General features: G+C 35.7%; 1 protein-coding gene across 1 annotated transcript in view; it reads left to right on the top strand.

Annotated features, from left to right (window-relative positions):
• WASHC4 (WASH complex subunit 4) overlaps positions 1–17,205 on the top strand; it is a 143,127-nt gene that overhangs the window by 26,885 nt on the left and 99,037 nt on the right. Inside the window, 2 exon segments of the mRNA XM_037847856.1 lie at positions 15,252–15,334; positions 16,687–16,729. Of these exon segments, the coding sequence (XP_037703784.1) occupies positions 15,252–15,334; positions 16,687–16,729 (126 nt within the window).

Below are 17,205 nucleotides of genomic sequence, written 5' to 3'. Positions count from 1 at the left end.
TTCCTTGGGTGCCGTACAGTGTTCTTCTGGCCCCTGGAGTTTCCAAATTGTTGCTTCAGACAGTTCTGCGTCTTAATAGTTATTTTGGTAGAAGGATTGAATCTTGGAGCTCCCTATTCTGCCATCTTCCCCAAATCCTCATCTCTGTAATTTTCTTCTGCTTTCTTTATCTGGAGTTCATATCAGCCTAATGCTGGCTCTATGGAACGTGTTATGAAGTAGTCCTTAACTCTTCAATTTTTTAAAAGTGTGAGAAGGATTGATGTTAAACTTCTTTAAATGTTTGGTGTAATTCAGTAGTGAAACCATCTGGTCCTGGACTTTTATTTGCTTCAAGGTTTTGATTACTGATCCAGTCTCTTTACTTTTATAGGTCTGCTGAGATTTCTATTTCTTTTTGCATAGTTTAAGTAATATGTATGTTTCTAGGAATTTGTCCATTCATCTAGTTTTTCTAATTTGTTAGCATATAATTGTTTGTAGTACCCTTTTATAACCCATTTTGTTTCTGAAGGTCCATAGTAATGTCCCCAGTTTCATTCCTGATCTTGATTTTGTCTTCTCTCTTTTTCTTTGTTAGTCTGGGTTAAGGCTTGTCGATTTTTTTGATCTTTTAAAAACACCCACTTTTGGTTTCATTGATACACTCTATTGTTTTTCTATTTTCTGTTTTATTTATCGCTGCTCTAATCTTTACTCTTTAAAGAGTCTAACTTTGGATTTAGTTTGAACTTCTTTTCTTGTTTCTTTAGGTGTGAAGTTAGGCTATTGATTTCTGATCTTTCTTCTTTTTTAATGTATGCGTTTAGAGATAAACATTTCCCTCTGAGTGCTGCCTTTGTTGCATCCCAAAAGTTTTGGTATGTTGTATGTTTGTTTTCACTTGTCACACAATATTTCCTAATTTCCCTTCTGATTTTTAATTTGACCCATTGGTGGTTTAATAGTTTGTTATTTAATTTCCACATATTTGTAAATTGTCCAGTTTTCCTTCTGTTATTGATTTCTAACTTTGTCCCATTGTGATCCAAGAAGACACTGTATAATTTCAGTACTTTTTAATTTATTAGGATTTGATTTGTGGCCTAACAGATCATCTGTTTTGGAAAATATTTCATTGGCACTTGAGAAGAATGTGTATTCTGCTGCTGTTGTTTAGTGGAGTGCTCTATATGTGTCCTTATTGAATATGCAAGGGAAATTAGGAAAATAGAAAGATTAGGGAATCGATGGATTAAGGAGTACAGAATGTTCAATCAGGCTCATTTTAAAGGTTTGGAAATGAATAGTGCAATACTGTAAGTTTAATTAACAAAGGAGTGTGTGAGTATGGTTGAAAGAGGAAGGCTAGAGTCTGTATGTCACCAGAAAGAAAGCTAGAGTATAAAAACTGGGACTGTATAACTTGGTAAAACACGGAGTAGACAGTGGTGGTGGTTAATTGTATAGCTATAAGAGATTTCTTGCATGAACTGAAACAAACATGTTCCTGTCACAAGGTGTTAATAATAGAGTGTTATATGGAAAAAATACAATTAATATAAACTAACGTCTATAGTTAACGGTAACTGCAATATTCTCTCATTAATGGTAACAAAGGCACTATCCAAAGCTAAATGTCAAAAATAGGGGGATATAAGGGGGATGGGATTTTTTTTTTTCCGAGGAAGAAATACGAAAGTTCTCATATTGACTGTAGTGGTGAATGCATAACTATGTGATTATACCAAGGGCCATTGATTGTACACTTAGGATGGTTTGTGTGGTGTGTGAACAAAACTGTTTTTTTTTTTTTTTTTAAGGAGAGAAGCAAGGCAAGCCTATAATTATGTATTACCTGGTGATTAATATAACCCTGTTCAATGTGTAAAGGTGAGACAGGACCAAACTTCTGCTATGGTTGGTGGCTGATGAACCCAATATAAGTCAACTGTTACATGTTTTTATTTCTGAAAATAGCTTCATGTAGAAAATGCTTATAAGAAAATTAGGGCCTAGATTGTAAGCTCTTACAGCAGTCACATTTGTTCTTGAGTTTTAACTGTTATTTCTAAATTCTGAGATGCTGTGCTCTTTGTGTATAAACTGGTAGTTCCCTGGAACTTTGGGTATCTTTGTGACACCTGAGACTCATTTTTTCTTAAATCTCTTCTGTAGCTTTAGATATATCTCCTTTTCCTTTTTTAATATTGCATGTCTACTATTTTTTTAGCCTTTAGTGAACTATCTTTTGCTTTCGGTGTCACATCTTACATATTTATTTTTTGAAATTTCGTCTGATTTTTATCATCTTTCTATTTATTTTGGACTTTTTATCTCTTCTGATTTCTTAAGTCAGTTGCCTAGCCAATTAGTCTTTGGCTTTTCTTCTTTTCTTATATTAAGTATTTAAGTGTATTTATTTCTTTTAAAGTATCAATTTCATTTCATCCTGGATGTTTTAATTTGTTATTTTTATAGTTCAAGTCTAAGAATTACTAAACTTCTAGTAATAGTTCTTTAGAAGTGTGTTCTTAAATTTCCAAATGTGTAATGATTTAAAATTTTTCTTTATGTAATTTACTTCTAACTTAATTTCATAATGATCAGAGAATGTAATCTGTATAATACCTAATCTTTGAAACTTGTTGAGAGTTGTGTTAGAACTAATGTGTAGTTAATTTTTTTTTATTTGCTTCCTTTTTTTATATTCATTTTATTGAGATATATTCACACACCACACAGTCATACAAAACAAATCGTACATTCGATTGTTCACAGTACCACTACATAGCTGTACATTCATCACCAAAATCAATCCCCGACACCTTCATTACCACATACACAAAAACAACAGGAATAATAATTAAAGTGAAAAAGAACAATCAAAGCAAAAAAGAACACTGGGTGCCTTTGTCTGTTTGTTTGTTTGTTTGTTTCCTTCCCCTATTTTTCTACTCATCCATCCATAAACTAGACAAAGGGGAGTGTGATCCTTATGGCTTTCCCAATCCCCCTGCCTCCCTCATAAGCTACATTTTTATACAATTGTCTTCGAGATTCATGGGTTCTGGGTTGTAGTTTGATAGTTTCAGGTATCCACCACCAGCTACCCCAATTCTTTAGAACCTAAAAAGGGTTGTCTAAATTGTGCGTAAGAGTGCCCACCAGAGTGACCTCTCGGCTCCTTTTGGAATCTCTCTGCCACTGAAGCTTATTTCATTTCCTTTCACATCCCCCTTTTGGTCAAGAAGATGTTCTCCATCCCACGATGCCGGGTCTGCATTCCTCCCCGGGAGTCGTATTCCACGTTGCCAGGGAGATTCACTCCCCTGGGTGTCTGATCCCATGCAGGGGGGAGGGCAGTGATTTCACCTTTGAAGTTGGCTTAGCTAGAGAGAGAGGGCCACATCCGAGCAACAAAGAGGCGCTCGGGAGGAGGCTCTTAGGCACAATCACAGGGAGCCCTAGCCTCTCCTTTGCAGCAACAGTCCTCCCAAGGGCAAATCCCATGGTAGAGGGCTCAGTCCATCAAACCACCAGTCCCTTATGTCTGTGGGCACACCAGCAACCATCGAGGTAGAGCAGGCCAACACCCCCGCACTCTCCACCAGCTCCTCAAGGGAGCTCTGCATATTTTTTTCCTTGTTTTTTTTTTTTTTCCCAACTTTTTCCTTTTTTTCTAAATCAACTGTATGAAAAAAAACAAAAAACAAAAAACATACAATAAAAGAACATTTGAAAGAGACCATAACAAGGGAGTAGGAAAAAGACAACTAACCTGAGATAACTACTTTACTTCCAACATGTTCCTACTCTGCCCCAAGAAAGTAACCTAATATAGCAACATTTCTGTGAACTTGTTCCTACTATACCCATCAGAAATTAACAGACCATGGTCATTCCTGGGCATTCTCAGAATGTTGAATTTACCCACGATGCTTCTCTGTTCTTCTTGGATTAATGTTCCCCCTTCCTCAATTGCTCTCTATCGCTAGTTCCCCTACATTCTACATTATAAACCATTTGTTTTACATTTTTCAAAGTTCACATTAGTGGTAGCATATAATATTTCTCTTTTTGTGCCTGGCTTATTTTGCTCAGCATTATGTCTTCAAGGTTCACCCATGTTGTCATGTTTCACAACATCGTTCCTTCTTACTGCTGTGTAGTATTCCATCGTGTGTATATACCACATTTTATTTATCCACTCATCTGTTGAAGGACATTTGGGTTGTTTCCATCTCTTGGCAATTGTGAATAATGCTGCTATGAACATTGGCGTGCAGATATCTGTTCGAGTCACTGCTTTCCGATCTTCCGGGTATATACCGAGAAGTGCAATCGCTGGATCGAATGGTAACTCTATATCTAGTTTTCTAAGGAACTGCCAGACTGACTTCCAGAGTGGCTGAACCATTATACATTCCCACCAACAATGAATAAGAGTTCCAATTTCTCCACATCTCCTCCAGCATTTGTAGTTTCCTGTTTGTTTAATGGCAGCCATTCTAATTGGTGTGAGATGGTATCTCATTGTGGTCTTAATTTGCATCTCTCTAACAGCTAGTGAAGCTGAACATTTTTTCATGTGTTTCTTGGCCATTTGTATTTCCTCTTCAGAGAACTGTCTTTTCATATCTTTTGCCCATTTTATAATTGGGCTGTCTGTACTATCGTCATTGAGTTGTAGGATTTCTTTATATATGCAAGATATCAGTCTTTTGTCAGATACATGGTTTCCAAAAATTTTTTCCCATTGAGTTGGCTGCTTCTTTACCTTTTAGACAAGTTCCTTTGAGGTGCAGAAACTTCTAAGCTTGAGGAGCTCCCATTTATCTATTTTTTCTTTTGTGGCTTGTGCTTTGGGTATAAAGTCTAGGAAGTGGCCTCCTAATACAAGGTCTTGAAGATGTTTTCCTACATTATCTTCTAGGAGTTTTATGGTACTTTCTTTTATATTGAGATCATTGGTCCATTTTGAGTTAATTTTTGGGGTGTGAGGTAGGGGTCCTCTTTCATTCTTTTGGATATGGATATCCAACTCTCCCAGCCCCATTTGTTGAAAAGACCATTATGACCCAGTTCAGTGACTTTGGGGGCCTTATCAAAGATCAGTTAGCCATAGATCTGGGGGTCTATCTCTGAATTCTCAATTCGGTTCCATTGATCTATATGTCTATCTTTGTGCCAGTACCATGCTGTTTTGACAACTGTGGCTTTATAATAAGCTTCAAAGTCAGGGAGTGTAAACCCTCCCACTTGGTTTTTCTTTTTTAGAGTGTCTTTAGCAATTCGAGGCATCTTCCCTTTCCAAATAAATTTGATAACTAGCTTTTCCAAGTCTGCAAAGTAGGTTGTTGGAATTTTGATTGGGATTGCATTGAATCTGTAGATGAGTTTGGGTAGAATTGACATCTTAATGACATTTAGCCTTCCTATTCATGAACATGGAATATTTTTCCATCTTTTAAGGTCCCCTTCTATTTCTTTTAGTAGAGTTATGTAGTTTTCTTTGTATAGGTCTTTTACATCTTTGGTTAAGTTTATTCCTAGGTACTTGATTTTTTTAGTTGCTATTGCAAATGGTATCTTTTTCTTGAGTGTCTCTTCAGTTTGTTCATTTCTAGCATACAGAAACATTACTGACTTATGTGCATTAATCTTGTATCCCGCTACTTTGTTAAATTTGTTTATTAGCTCTAGTAGCTGTATCGTCGATTTCTCAGGGTTTTCCAGATATAAGATCATATCATCTGCAAACAATGACAGTTTTACTTCTTCCTTTCCAATTTGGATGCCTTTTATGTCTTTGTCTTGCCGGATTGCCCTGGCTAGCACTTCCAGCACAATGTTGAATAACAGTGGTGATAGTGGGCATCCTTGTCTTGTTCCTAATCTTAGAGGGATGGCTTTCAGTCTCTCACCATTGAGTACTATGCTCTGTGGGTTTTTCAGATATGCTGTTTATCATGTTGAGGAAGTTTCCTTCAATTCCTACGTTTTGAAGTGTTTTTATCAAAAAGGGATGTTGGATTTTGTCGAATGCTTTTTCCGCATCTATTGAGATGATCATTTGATTTTTCCCTTTTGATTTGTTAATGTGTTGTAATACATTGATTGATTTTCTTATGTTGAACCATCCTTGCATGCCTGGAATGAACCCCACTTGGTCATGGTGTATGATTTTTTTAATGTATCTTTGGATTCGATTTGCAAGTATTTTGTTGAGCACTTTTGCATCTATATTCATTAGGGAGATTGGCCAGTAGTTTTCCTTTTTTGTAGCATCTTTGCCTGGTTTTGGTATCAGATTGACGTTAGCTTCATAAAATGAGTTAGGTAGTGTTCCATTTTCTTTGATGTTTTGAAAGAGTTTAAGTAAGATTGGTGTCAATTCTTTTTGGAAAGTTTGGTAGAATTCCCCTGTGAAGCCATCTGGCCCTGGGCATTTATTTGTGGGAAGCTTTTTGATGACTGATTGGATCTCTTTGCTTGTGATGGGTTGGTTGAGGTCTTCTATTTCTTCTCTGGTCAGTCTACATTGTTCATATGTTTCCAGGAAATTGTCCATTTCCTCTACATTATCCAGTTTGTTGCCATACAGTTGTTCATAGTATCCTCGTATAATTTTTTTAATTTCCTTGGGATCGGCAGTAATGTCACGTTTCTCATTCATTATTTTGTTTATATGGGTCTTCTCTGTTTTTGATTTTGTCAGTCTAGCTAGGGGCTTGTCAAGCTTGTTGATCTTCTCAAAGAACCAACTTTTGGTGTTATTTATCCTCTCTATTGTTTTTTTGTTCTCTATGTCATTTATTTCTGCTTTAATTCTTGTTATTTCTTTTCTTCTACTTGGTTTAGGATTGGTTTGCTGTTCATTTTCTAGCTTCTTCAGTTGATCCATTAGTTGTTTGATTTTGGCTCTTTCTTCCTTTTTAATGTATGCATTTAGTGCTATAAATTTCCCCTTCAGCACTTCTTTTGCTGCATCCCATAGGTTTTGGTATGTTGTGTTCTCATTTTCATTCACCTCTATATATTTAGCAATTTCTCTTGCTATTTCTTCTTTAACCCACTGAGTGTTTAGGAATGTGTTGTTTAACCTCCAGGTATTTGTGAATTTTCGAAGTCTCTGATGGTTCTTGACTTCTAATTGTATTCCATTGTGGTCAGAGAATGTGCTTTGAATAATTTCAATCTTTTTAAATTTATTGAGGCTTGCTTTCTGTCCCAGCATATGATCTATTCTGGAGAAAGTTCCGTGAGCAGTAGAGAAGTATGTGTATCCTGGTAATTTGGGATGTAATGTTCTATATATGTCCGTTAAATGCAGTTCATTTATCAGATTCTTTAGGTTTTCAGTTTCCTTATTGGTCTTCTGTCTGGTTGATCTATCTATAGGAGAGAGTGATGTGTTGAAATCTCCCACAATTATTGTGGCAGCATCAATTGCTTCCTTTCGTTTTGCCAGTGTTTCTCTTATGTATTTTGTGGCACCTTGATTGGGTGCATAAACATTTATGATTGTGATTTCTTCTTGTTGACTTGCCCCTTTTATTAGTATGTAGTGGCCTTCGTTGTCTCTCAAAACTTCCTTGCATTTAAAGTCTATTTTATCTGAGGTTAATATTGCTACCCCTGGTTTCTTTTGGCTCTAGCTTGCATGGAATATTTTTTCCATCTTTTCACTTTTAATTTCTTTGTGTCCCTGTGTCTAAGATGAGTCTCTTGTATGCAGCATATTGATGGTTCATTTTTTTTGATTCATTCTGCGAATCTGTATCTTTTAATTGGTGAGTTTAATCCATTTACATTCAATGTTATAACCGTGAAGTCATTTGTTGGATCAGCCATCGTATCCTTTGGTTTATGTTTGTCATATATATTTTTCCCTCTCTCTATTAATATCCTTTAATGTACCCATACCGAATCTCTTTAGTACTGAACCTTTCTCCATGTCTCTCTCTCCTTTCTTTGTCTGTCTGTCTTTATGGCTCCCTTTAGTATCTCCAGTTGGACAGGTCTCTTGTTAGCAAATTCTCTCAGCATTTGTTTGTGTGTGAAAGATTTAAGCTTCCCCTCAAATTTGAAGGAGAGCTTTGCTGGATAAAGTATTGTTGGTTGGAAATTTTTCTCACTCAGAATTTTAAATATGTCGTGCCACTGCCTTCTCGCCTCCATGGTGGCTGCTGAGTAGTCACTACTTAGTCTTATGCTGTTTCCTTTGTATGTGGTGAATTGCTTTTCTCTTGCTGCTTTCAGAACTTGTTCCTTCTCTTCCGTATTTGACTGTGTGATCAGAATATGTCTCGGAGTGGGTTTATTTGGATTTATTCTGTTTGGAGTTCGCTGGGCATTTATGATTTGTGTATTTATGGTGTTTAGAAGATTTGGGAAGTTTTTCCCCAACAATTTCTTTGAATACTCTTCCTAGACCTTTACCCTTTTCTTCTCCTTCTGGAACACCAATGAGTCTTATATTTGGACATTTTATATTATGTATCATATCCCTGAGGTCGATTTCGATTTTTCCGATTTTTTTCCCCATTCTTTCTTTTGTGCTTTCATTTTCCGTTTTGTCATCTTCCAGGTCACTGATTAATTGTTCAACTTCCTCTAGTCTTGTGCTATGAGTATCCAGAATCTTTTTAATTTGGTTAACAGTTTCTTTAATTTCCATAAGATCATCCATTTTTTTATTTAGTCTTGCAATGTCTTCTTTATGCTCTTCTAGGGTCTTCTTGAAGTCCTTTATGTCCTGTTCCGTGCTCTTCTTCATGTCCTTTATATCCCATGCCATGGTCTCATCGTTTGTTTTTAGTTTTTGATTAGTTGCTCTAGGTACAGTGTGTCTTCTGATCTTTTGATTTGGGTGCTTAGGCTTGGGTTATCCATATCTTCTGGTTTTTTCATATGCTTTAAAATTTTCTGTTGTTTTTGGCCTCTTGGCATTTGCTTAACTTGATAGGGTTCTTTTAGGATTTGTAGACCAATTGAAGTCCTTATCTCTAATTTGTCAGATCTACAGCTTCATGGAGTACACTTTCTCTGACTAACCAGCAGGTGGCGTCCACTAGCCACCTGTTCCCTTCAAGCCAGTTCTCCCCTGCTTTGCCTTTCTGGTGAGTGGGGGAGTGAGTCTTGTGGGGTCCAATTGGTGTACCAAGATTGTGTGTGTAGTTTGTGTTGCCCGCCTGATATAAGGGGCGTGTGTCTCGGTGGTCAGAGAAGGGGGGCGTCTCTAATAATCAAATCTCCCTGGTGTTCCTGGAGTTTGAAAGCTCCTGCAATAGTCTAATCCTTCAGTTCAGTCCTGCCACAGTTTGTCTCTGCCACTGACCCACAAGTCCTTGGTATTGGCATGTGACCCCTGAGACTTTCGAGTGGGTCCCTCTTCCAGGCTGTGCACCCCCTGGTCCTCTGTTGAGGGATGACTGTGGTATGTCACAGGTGTGTGCCGTCCCCCCAGCGTGGTTCTGGGCTGCCGGTCTGTGTAGGGAGTCTCCCAGTCTGCTGAAATGATGTCTGAATGGGACTTGTTAATTCCTGCTGCTCCACTTTCTCAAGTCTGGGACAACCAGCTTAGGGTGCAGGGAAGGCTAATGTCCACGCCCAATTTTGTGGTGTATGCGTTTAATTGGAAGCACTTCCGTCACATTTGGTTGTCCGGGGCAGCTCTGGGCTATGGGGCCGGCGATGGGCAGGAGTGTTTCCTGTCCACCAGGATGATGGCTGTGAGCGGACACCCCCCTTTTCTTGGGACGTTGTGGTGTTTAGTGAATTTTCTCAGCCACTGGCTTATTGCCTTTTGTCTCAGAGCTCTCTTAGTTCTGCTCTTGTCTTGACCTGCCTGAATTGGAAGTCTTTGAGGCTTTCTGTATTGAGCTTCTTAGAGTAATTGTTTAAGAAAAAGAAAAAAAGATTAAAAAAAAAAGAAAGGGCCCTCCTGGCAGATCTAATGGGTTATTGAAATACTAAGAGACAAAGCAATTAGGGCCATTAAGGAAAGATCCAGGGGACAGAGAGATCAGTTTTTCTTAGGGTTTTGCATATGAGCCTCAGGGCCTGAGCTCTGCCCTTCCCCTTTCTATGTTCACCAGAACTCCAGAAAGCCTCTGCTTTTTTTTTGGAGTTTTTCTTGCTGTTTTTTGCTATGCCTATCTCCTCTCTGCTGGGCTGGCTGCTCTCAGATTCTCTGGTGTCTGGTCTCAGTCTATCTGTGGTTGGAGTTTGGCTCAGTAGAATGAGTTTCCGATAAGATCTGCCACTGCAGTTCTCCCTTCTCCTTCCCAGTGCTGACAGCCCCTCCTCCCACAGGACTGAGCCTGGCAGGGAGGGGCGTGGGTCCCCTGGCTTCAAAAACTTACAGATTTCGCTGATCTCAGGAGTTCCATGTTTTCATGAGTGTTGTATGAAGTATGCCCAAAGTCAGATTGCTCTGTGGTGTCCAGTCCACGCAGTTCCTGGCTTTCTACGTACTTCCCTGGAGGAGTAACTAAAACATACACCTCACCAATCTGCCATCTTGCCCCACCCTCGTGTAGTTAATTTTTATAAATGCTGTGTGCTTTAGAAGAAAGAATATTCTCTTTTGGGTGTAAGATTTGATATATTTCCATGAAATCAATCAGGCTAATATATTGCTCTTTTATATCTTTAGTTCTGTTTTTATGTACTTTACCTAATTGTGAGCAGTTTGTTGAAGTCTCCCTTTGTTTCAAGTATGTGTCAGTCAGGGTCCAGTCCAGAAATCAGATCATACTATGTATTTCAAAAGAAGATATTTAATATAGGGAATTGGTTATATAGGAGTAGAGGTCTAAAAGAACAAAAGAGAACCCTCAGGTAACCCAGAGGAAGTAGATGTCAACTCTAGAGCTGGTGAACAAATGGAGAAAGGTTGGGATTGCCAGAATCTGGTAGCTTAGTGAAGGAGCCCCCTGAAATTGTTGTTCAGTTCTCTGACGAGGCAGTGCTGCTTGGCTGTTTCTGGTACCGTTGAGAGAGCAGTGTGAAATTGATTCTGGAGGGCTGAAAGAAGCTCGAAGCTCAAATGAATTGCCACTGCTAGAATGAAGTGCTCCTGCCAAGACTAGGACCTGAAGAAATAAAAGGGATACTGTTTTCCAGCCTTCCAGTCTCCGTTTAGTGCCACCTGTTGGCAGACCCTAGCAGGAAACCTGCTGGACATTTCTCTAAGAAGCATATATTACAGGGTCCCAGTGCAGTAATCAGGGCCCCAGTATACAAGTCAATTTCTACCTGTTGTTTTATCAAATTTTGCTTTTCATAGTTTGATGATTTTTAAAATTTGGTGCATGGAAGTTTAGAATTATTAATCGTTACTGATAAATTGAACCTTTTATCATTATGTGGTGATCCTCTTTAGCTATAATAATTATGTATATATTATATAAATTTATATGTAATAATTAGCAATAGTGATGCTAATAAAGTTTGTTTTCTCTGATATTAATATTGCTGCCTCAGCTTTCCTTTAGCTAGTATTTTCATGATTCATCTTTTTCTATTCTTTTCTTTTAACCTTTTGGTGTAATTGCATTTCAACCTTTTGGTGGTTTAGTTGCATTTTTTCCGAACTGCAAATATCTGGATTTTCCTTTTTTTAGCCACTCTAACAATTTGTCTTTTAATTGATTCATTTATTCTACTTCTATTTTTTATAAATAGTTTATATATCTGGACTTGTTTCTGTCTTTTTACTTTGTCCTATTTGTTCTGCATTTTCTATGTTCTTTGTTGATTTTCTTCATTGATGTTTTAAAAATTGGTTGATTTCTTTCTTAATTCATTCCTCCTACTCCCCTATTGGTTTGGAAATTAAATACTCTCTTCCAATTATTTTATTGCTTCCTCTTAACAATTCACTTAATCCCCTTTCCAAACAACTGATAAAGACTTGAGAACATGTTGTCTTTGATTACTTCTCAAGACTTTAAAGTTATTGTTCAGTATTTTAATTTTTTTCTAAGGGAAAATCAGACATTTTTATTTTATAAAATGCTTATTTAGATGATTTATATATCTTTTGCCAATTTCTTGGCTTCCATTCCTTCTTGAATTTCATACATTTTTTCTGGGATCATTGTCCTCATGGCTGGGGTAAATCTTTTAGTTCTTTTTTAAGATTTGTTGGTGGTGAAATCTCAGGTTTTATTAATCTGAAAATACCTTTAACTTGCTTTTGTCCCAGAAAGACAATTTTTTGGATCCACAATTTTAATTTGACTATTATTTTCTCTAAGTATATTGTAGACATTATTTTACTGGCTTCTATCTTGTATTATTGCTGATGGGGAGTCTGCTGTCATTCTTTTTGTTGTTCCTTTATAGGCAATCTGTCTTTTCTCTGTGTACTACTTTTAAGATCTTCTCTTTATCTCTTTTGTTCTCCATTATACCTTATTGGTTTTTGGTCTGAATGCCTTTTTATTTATCCTGCTTTTGGTACGCTGCTTTTAAAAAAAATTATCCTGTTTTGTTTATCCTGATTTTGATATTCTTGTACCTGTGAATTTATGTCTTTCAGACTTTCATCTCTTATAGAAAGTTTTCAGCCCTTGTCTCTTTGAATACTGTCTTTCCGTCATTCTGTTTTTCTTCTGGAGTTACTTTGGAAATTTTCAGTCAGTTCTCCATGTCTCCTTCATTTGTAAATTTTTTCTCTTTGTATTTTCAGTTGGATATTTTGTCTTTTATTGATTTCTAGAAGTTTTTTTTTTTTTACATATTAAGGAAATTAAACTTTATTTATGATAAGATTTGCAGATACCTTTTCCCTAGTTTGTCATTTGTCTTTTGACTTTGTGGTAGTTTTTGGTTTGCATAAACTTATTATTTAAAAACAAAGCAGTATTGTTATTCTCTAGGCTTTATAAGAATCTAGACTCCCATTTTATTGCACAGACTCTTATTGTTACAGAACTTTGGTTTCCCATTCAAGTCTTCCCAGGGCAGCCCTTCTAATTTTAAGTAAGATTTCACAGAATTCAACAATTCAGATGTTTTTCTTTTAGTGATTGCTTTTGCTTAGTAAAGGAATTTGTGTATTTGATTCTGATTCAGTTTTATTATTGAGAAGAATGGACTCAGGAAATTTTAAAATAACAAATGTTATTCTTTACATAGGAGAGCTATGACTTTTGCATATTTATTTTGCAACTGGTGACTGTAATGGTTTATTACTTCTAATTATTTTTCAGTTTTTCTATTTTGAAAATATAAGATGATCATTAAATCCTTTAAAAACATTAATTTTGCAACCTCCTTGCGAAGAGTTATTTCTCACTCTTTTCCCTACTATTGCTTTGGATTGAATTTTAGAATTATGATTTATAGTGATGAGAGAAGGCGTTTTTGTCTTGCAGTTGACTTTAATGAGAATAACTTTCAGAGCAGTGTTTTCTAGATGTTATTTGTCCCTGAAGTTTTTTTTTTTTTTTTTTTTTTTAACACAATACCCAAGAATATCCCATGTTCCTCAAAACACACTTGAAGAAATGCTGCTAGTTATTTCACTTTTAGGATGAAGTTGCTATTTTTTTTTTTTTTTTATCACAGTGAAATCCGCATCTATCCCTCAATCTCTAAGTATTTTTAAAAGGAATGGATGTTAAGCATTATAAAATGCTTTTCTGTCATGTATTAAAAGCATCTATGTTGCTTAAAGAAGAATGTTCTTATTTAAATACATATTAATTAAATATTTCTGTTAATGAATTGGATGCTTTTATATCCTGGTGAGAGATAACTTTAAACATTATATTAACTGCAATATAAATTTGGCTATGGAATATAACTTGTTAGTAGGAGCATACATTAAAAGTCTAGATGGATTGGTAAACTTATTCTGCAATATCTGAAGAAATTAGCAGCCTTCTTATAAGAATCACCATTCTTTGGACTCTTGACTGGAGAATTTCTTAAATATTTAAATTGTTTGTACCTACCCCAAAAGAGGGAGGAGGTCTGCCACTCCTTTTATGGATTAACAAGCAATAAACCCCATATCACCAAAGTCAGAATGTTAGGGAGGAGTATATTTTGGCTAGTTGACTTTATTAACTCTCCCTTTAATGTATTGTAAATTGCCAGGACCTAAATAGAGAATTAATCCATTTTACAAATATGTATAGATTGATATTTATATCTAAATCATATACTTGAAAAATAGTTCTCTCCTTTTTGATAGTTTTGAATAACAGACCTATAAACATAGTGACAAAATACTTTGAAAGAGACTTCATAAATATTCAAAATTGAACCTCAGTTTTCTTGAGCTGAACTTAACTGATATAGAGGAAGAAATGAGAATTTCATGGAAATTGAAAGTAAGAGATAAGAAATGCAAATATTTTAGAAGTTTAATAAGATTTAAGACTACAGCTCTTTGAAATACAATTGAGGTGTATTATTTATTTTCATTTTTGTAAACTTTAAAGCCTAAATTGCTTTGGATCTCATTGACAGCTGCATAAAATTCAGTTTTTAAACAGTCAACAAATAATTTTTGTGAGCCCAATGTATGTTAGGAACTCTTGCTGCTGGGAGTACAGCAGTTCACAAAACTAACAAAAGTCCCTGCCCTTACAGAAATTAAAATTTAGAATAGCTGTAGGTTTAATCAGATTTAAATAATTTAGATATACTTTTTTAGAAGGTCTAGGGACATGGCATATGGGAGCTAAGTAGTATTGAATGACAAACATATCCTCAGAATAACTGATATTTCACTTTCTGTGTGCTAAGACTGTTTATATGGGTAAAGGTAATAAATATTTGAAGTTATTTCAGAGTGACTTCTAGAGACCTCTTCCCCTCATCATCATGCTTTCTAAACTGGCATCTTTTACCCTCCTTCATTCATTTAGATTTTCATTCATTTGTTCATTTAATAGGAAGACATTTGTTGAAAAGCAGTTGTGTGTTAGCCACAATTCTAGGCAGTGGATATTCAAAGAAGGACTGAGATAGTCCCCATCGTTTAAGAGTTACATGAGCAAGTAAAATATAAAGGAAGTGTGAATGAAATGCTGTGGGGGCAAAGAGGTAGAATTGACCGTGGGATACAGGAGGTGAGTGTCGAGTATTGATTGCTTTAGAAATGCTTGAGTTGTCTGGGTGCTGGTTAAGTGGAGAATTTACTGGAAAATTACTTTGTTTTGTTTAAAATTGTTACCCTGAAATTCAGTCAGAAAGGTGACATTTGAAAAGCAACTTCATAACATATACTCAACTTGTCATTTCAGGAACTGTCTTGTTTTGTTACGAGGTGCTATGAAGTGGTGATGAATGTAGTCCATCAGTTGGCTGCCCTCTATATCAGTAACAAGTAATGGATTTTAGAAATATTTTTACTTTTTTAATAGAAATGAAGGAAATGTTTTATTGAAACTAGCTAATTACCTGAAGTACTTTTTTTGCTCACGCATTCATTCATTTATTCATTCACTTATTCAGCATTCTTTGAACACATATTTCAAACACTGCTTGATGTGTATAGTACATGGTTAATAAGATAGCCCCTACCATGTTGAGTGAACCCATTATTTGTCTGAATGAGAGTGTTGACAGGATAATCTTAGAAAAGAAATTTAATTATAAAGAAAGGGGCTAATATGGAATTAGTACATGTATCAGGTTCTCTATCCTTATTCCTTTCCTCTCTCCTTTAAATTAATGGTTCCTTGTCTTGTTAGAGTCTTGTGGGTATTCTTAAAATGTAGAATCTTGGAGTGGGGCTAGGGAATCTACATAAAAAAAAAAATCCCCAGTAATTCTAATGATTGTTCAAGTTTGGGGACCACTGCCCTAAAACAAGAAAGATTATCAAATTTTCACAGAGCCCTTGCTATTCGTACTATCTCAAAATAATATCTCATATTTAATTGATGCTTTATATCTAAAAATCCTTACAATAATTTGTTTAGATATATGACTAGGAATTCTCAATTATCAGAAGAGGTAACTGAGGCCAGAGAAATTGTTTGCCAAAATTCCATGGCAATTTAGTTACTGTTCTTCTGGTCACTTGCCATTCATTGTTCTTCTTATACTGTGCTGCATCTTAACTCTTTTTAAAATGAATTAGAAGACTAGGTTAACTGCTTCTGTTCCCATGTTTGCTCCTTCAGTTAAGGTATTTATTTTACATTCTGTCCTTTCACTGATGTCCCCTTATGGCAGAAGAGAATAAGTGAATAGCTCCACTTCCTCTTTCCAGTATGTAGTGTGTAAATCTAAGAGGATTTCCCCCCCTCCTGGATGAAATTTATTTGAATTTTGTATTTAATCTTTAGAAAATGCTTTATGTCTTTTAAAATATCAATATTTGCTTTCATATAAAAGTATTAAATTATTTACTGTTGAGTAAATTAAATCTCTATGAAGTAAAATTTGAATTATCCTCTGGCTTGTGATTTTAGTACAATTCCAGTAGTATGAACTGTTTTCCAACAGGGATGAGAACTCAGAAATAAACCTGACTGAAGAGAGGAGGACTTTCTTGGCAAAGTATAATATAGTAGTAATTCCTTGGATCTCATACATTTTAGTGACTAAAGCCTTAATTAAGATAAATTCATATTAAAATTCCAAGAGCTTTTACTGCTATGAGTATTCCTTGAAATAATGAATGGTGACAAAAAAAGGAAATTTTTTACCTGGATGTTAATTCTATTACAGGATTGCACCCAAAATTATAGAGACAACTGGAGTTCATTTTCAGGTAAGAGTAATTTAACTTGACTTGTGAAACTAATTTTTATGGTATTTCACTTTGGAATTCATATATGTAACTTTTAAATGTTAGTGTATTTTTGACTGGGGAGTACAACAATTACAGCCAGAATTTTGAAGGATTTTTTTTTTTTTTCCTATTAGTTCTTTTTCATTTGGGAAGTGATAAGGCCTTAATGACCCAGTGTAACTTATCAGTTTTTTCCTGTAGGGGCCCAGTGCAGATTGTCCAGATTGTCTCTCTCTGGACAGAGGAACAAATTTGCAAGTCAAAATTAAGGATGGAATACTGGGCAAAGTGTTTGTCTGTTTAAGGCTAATAGTTCCATCTGAGATCAAATCTGTAACTTAATAAACTGACTTATCCACTGCTTTAATTAATTTCAGTACTCCAAATGGGTTTTTCTTTAAAAATTCACACAAAGCTTAACTTCTAACTATAGTGATTAAATGATAATAATTAAA

The sequence above is a fragment of the Choloepus didactylus genome, chromosome 8 (genome assembly GCF_015220235.1).
Source record: "Choloepus didactylus isolate mChoDid1 chromosome 8, mChoDid1.pri, whole genome shotgun sequence".
NCBI classification, from domain to species: Eukaryota; Metazoa; Chordata; class Mammalia; order Pilosa; family Megalonychidae; genus Choloepus; species Choloepus didactylus.
The sequence above is the reverse complement of the archived record's forward strand: the minus strand, read 5'-3'. Positions and strand labels throughout refer to the sequence as shown.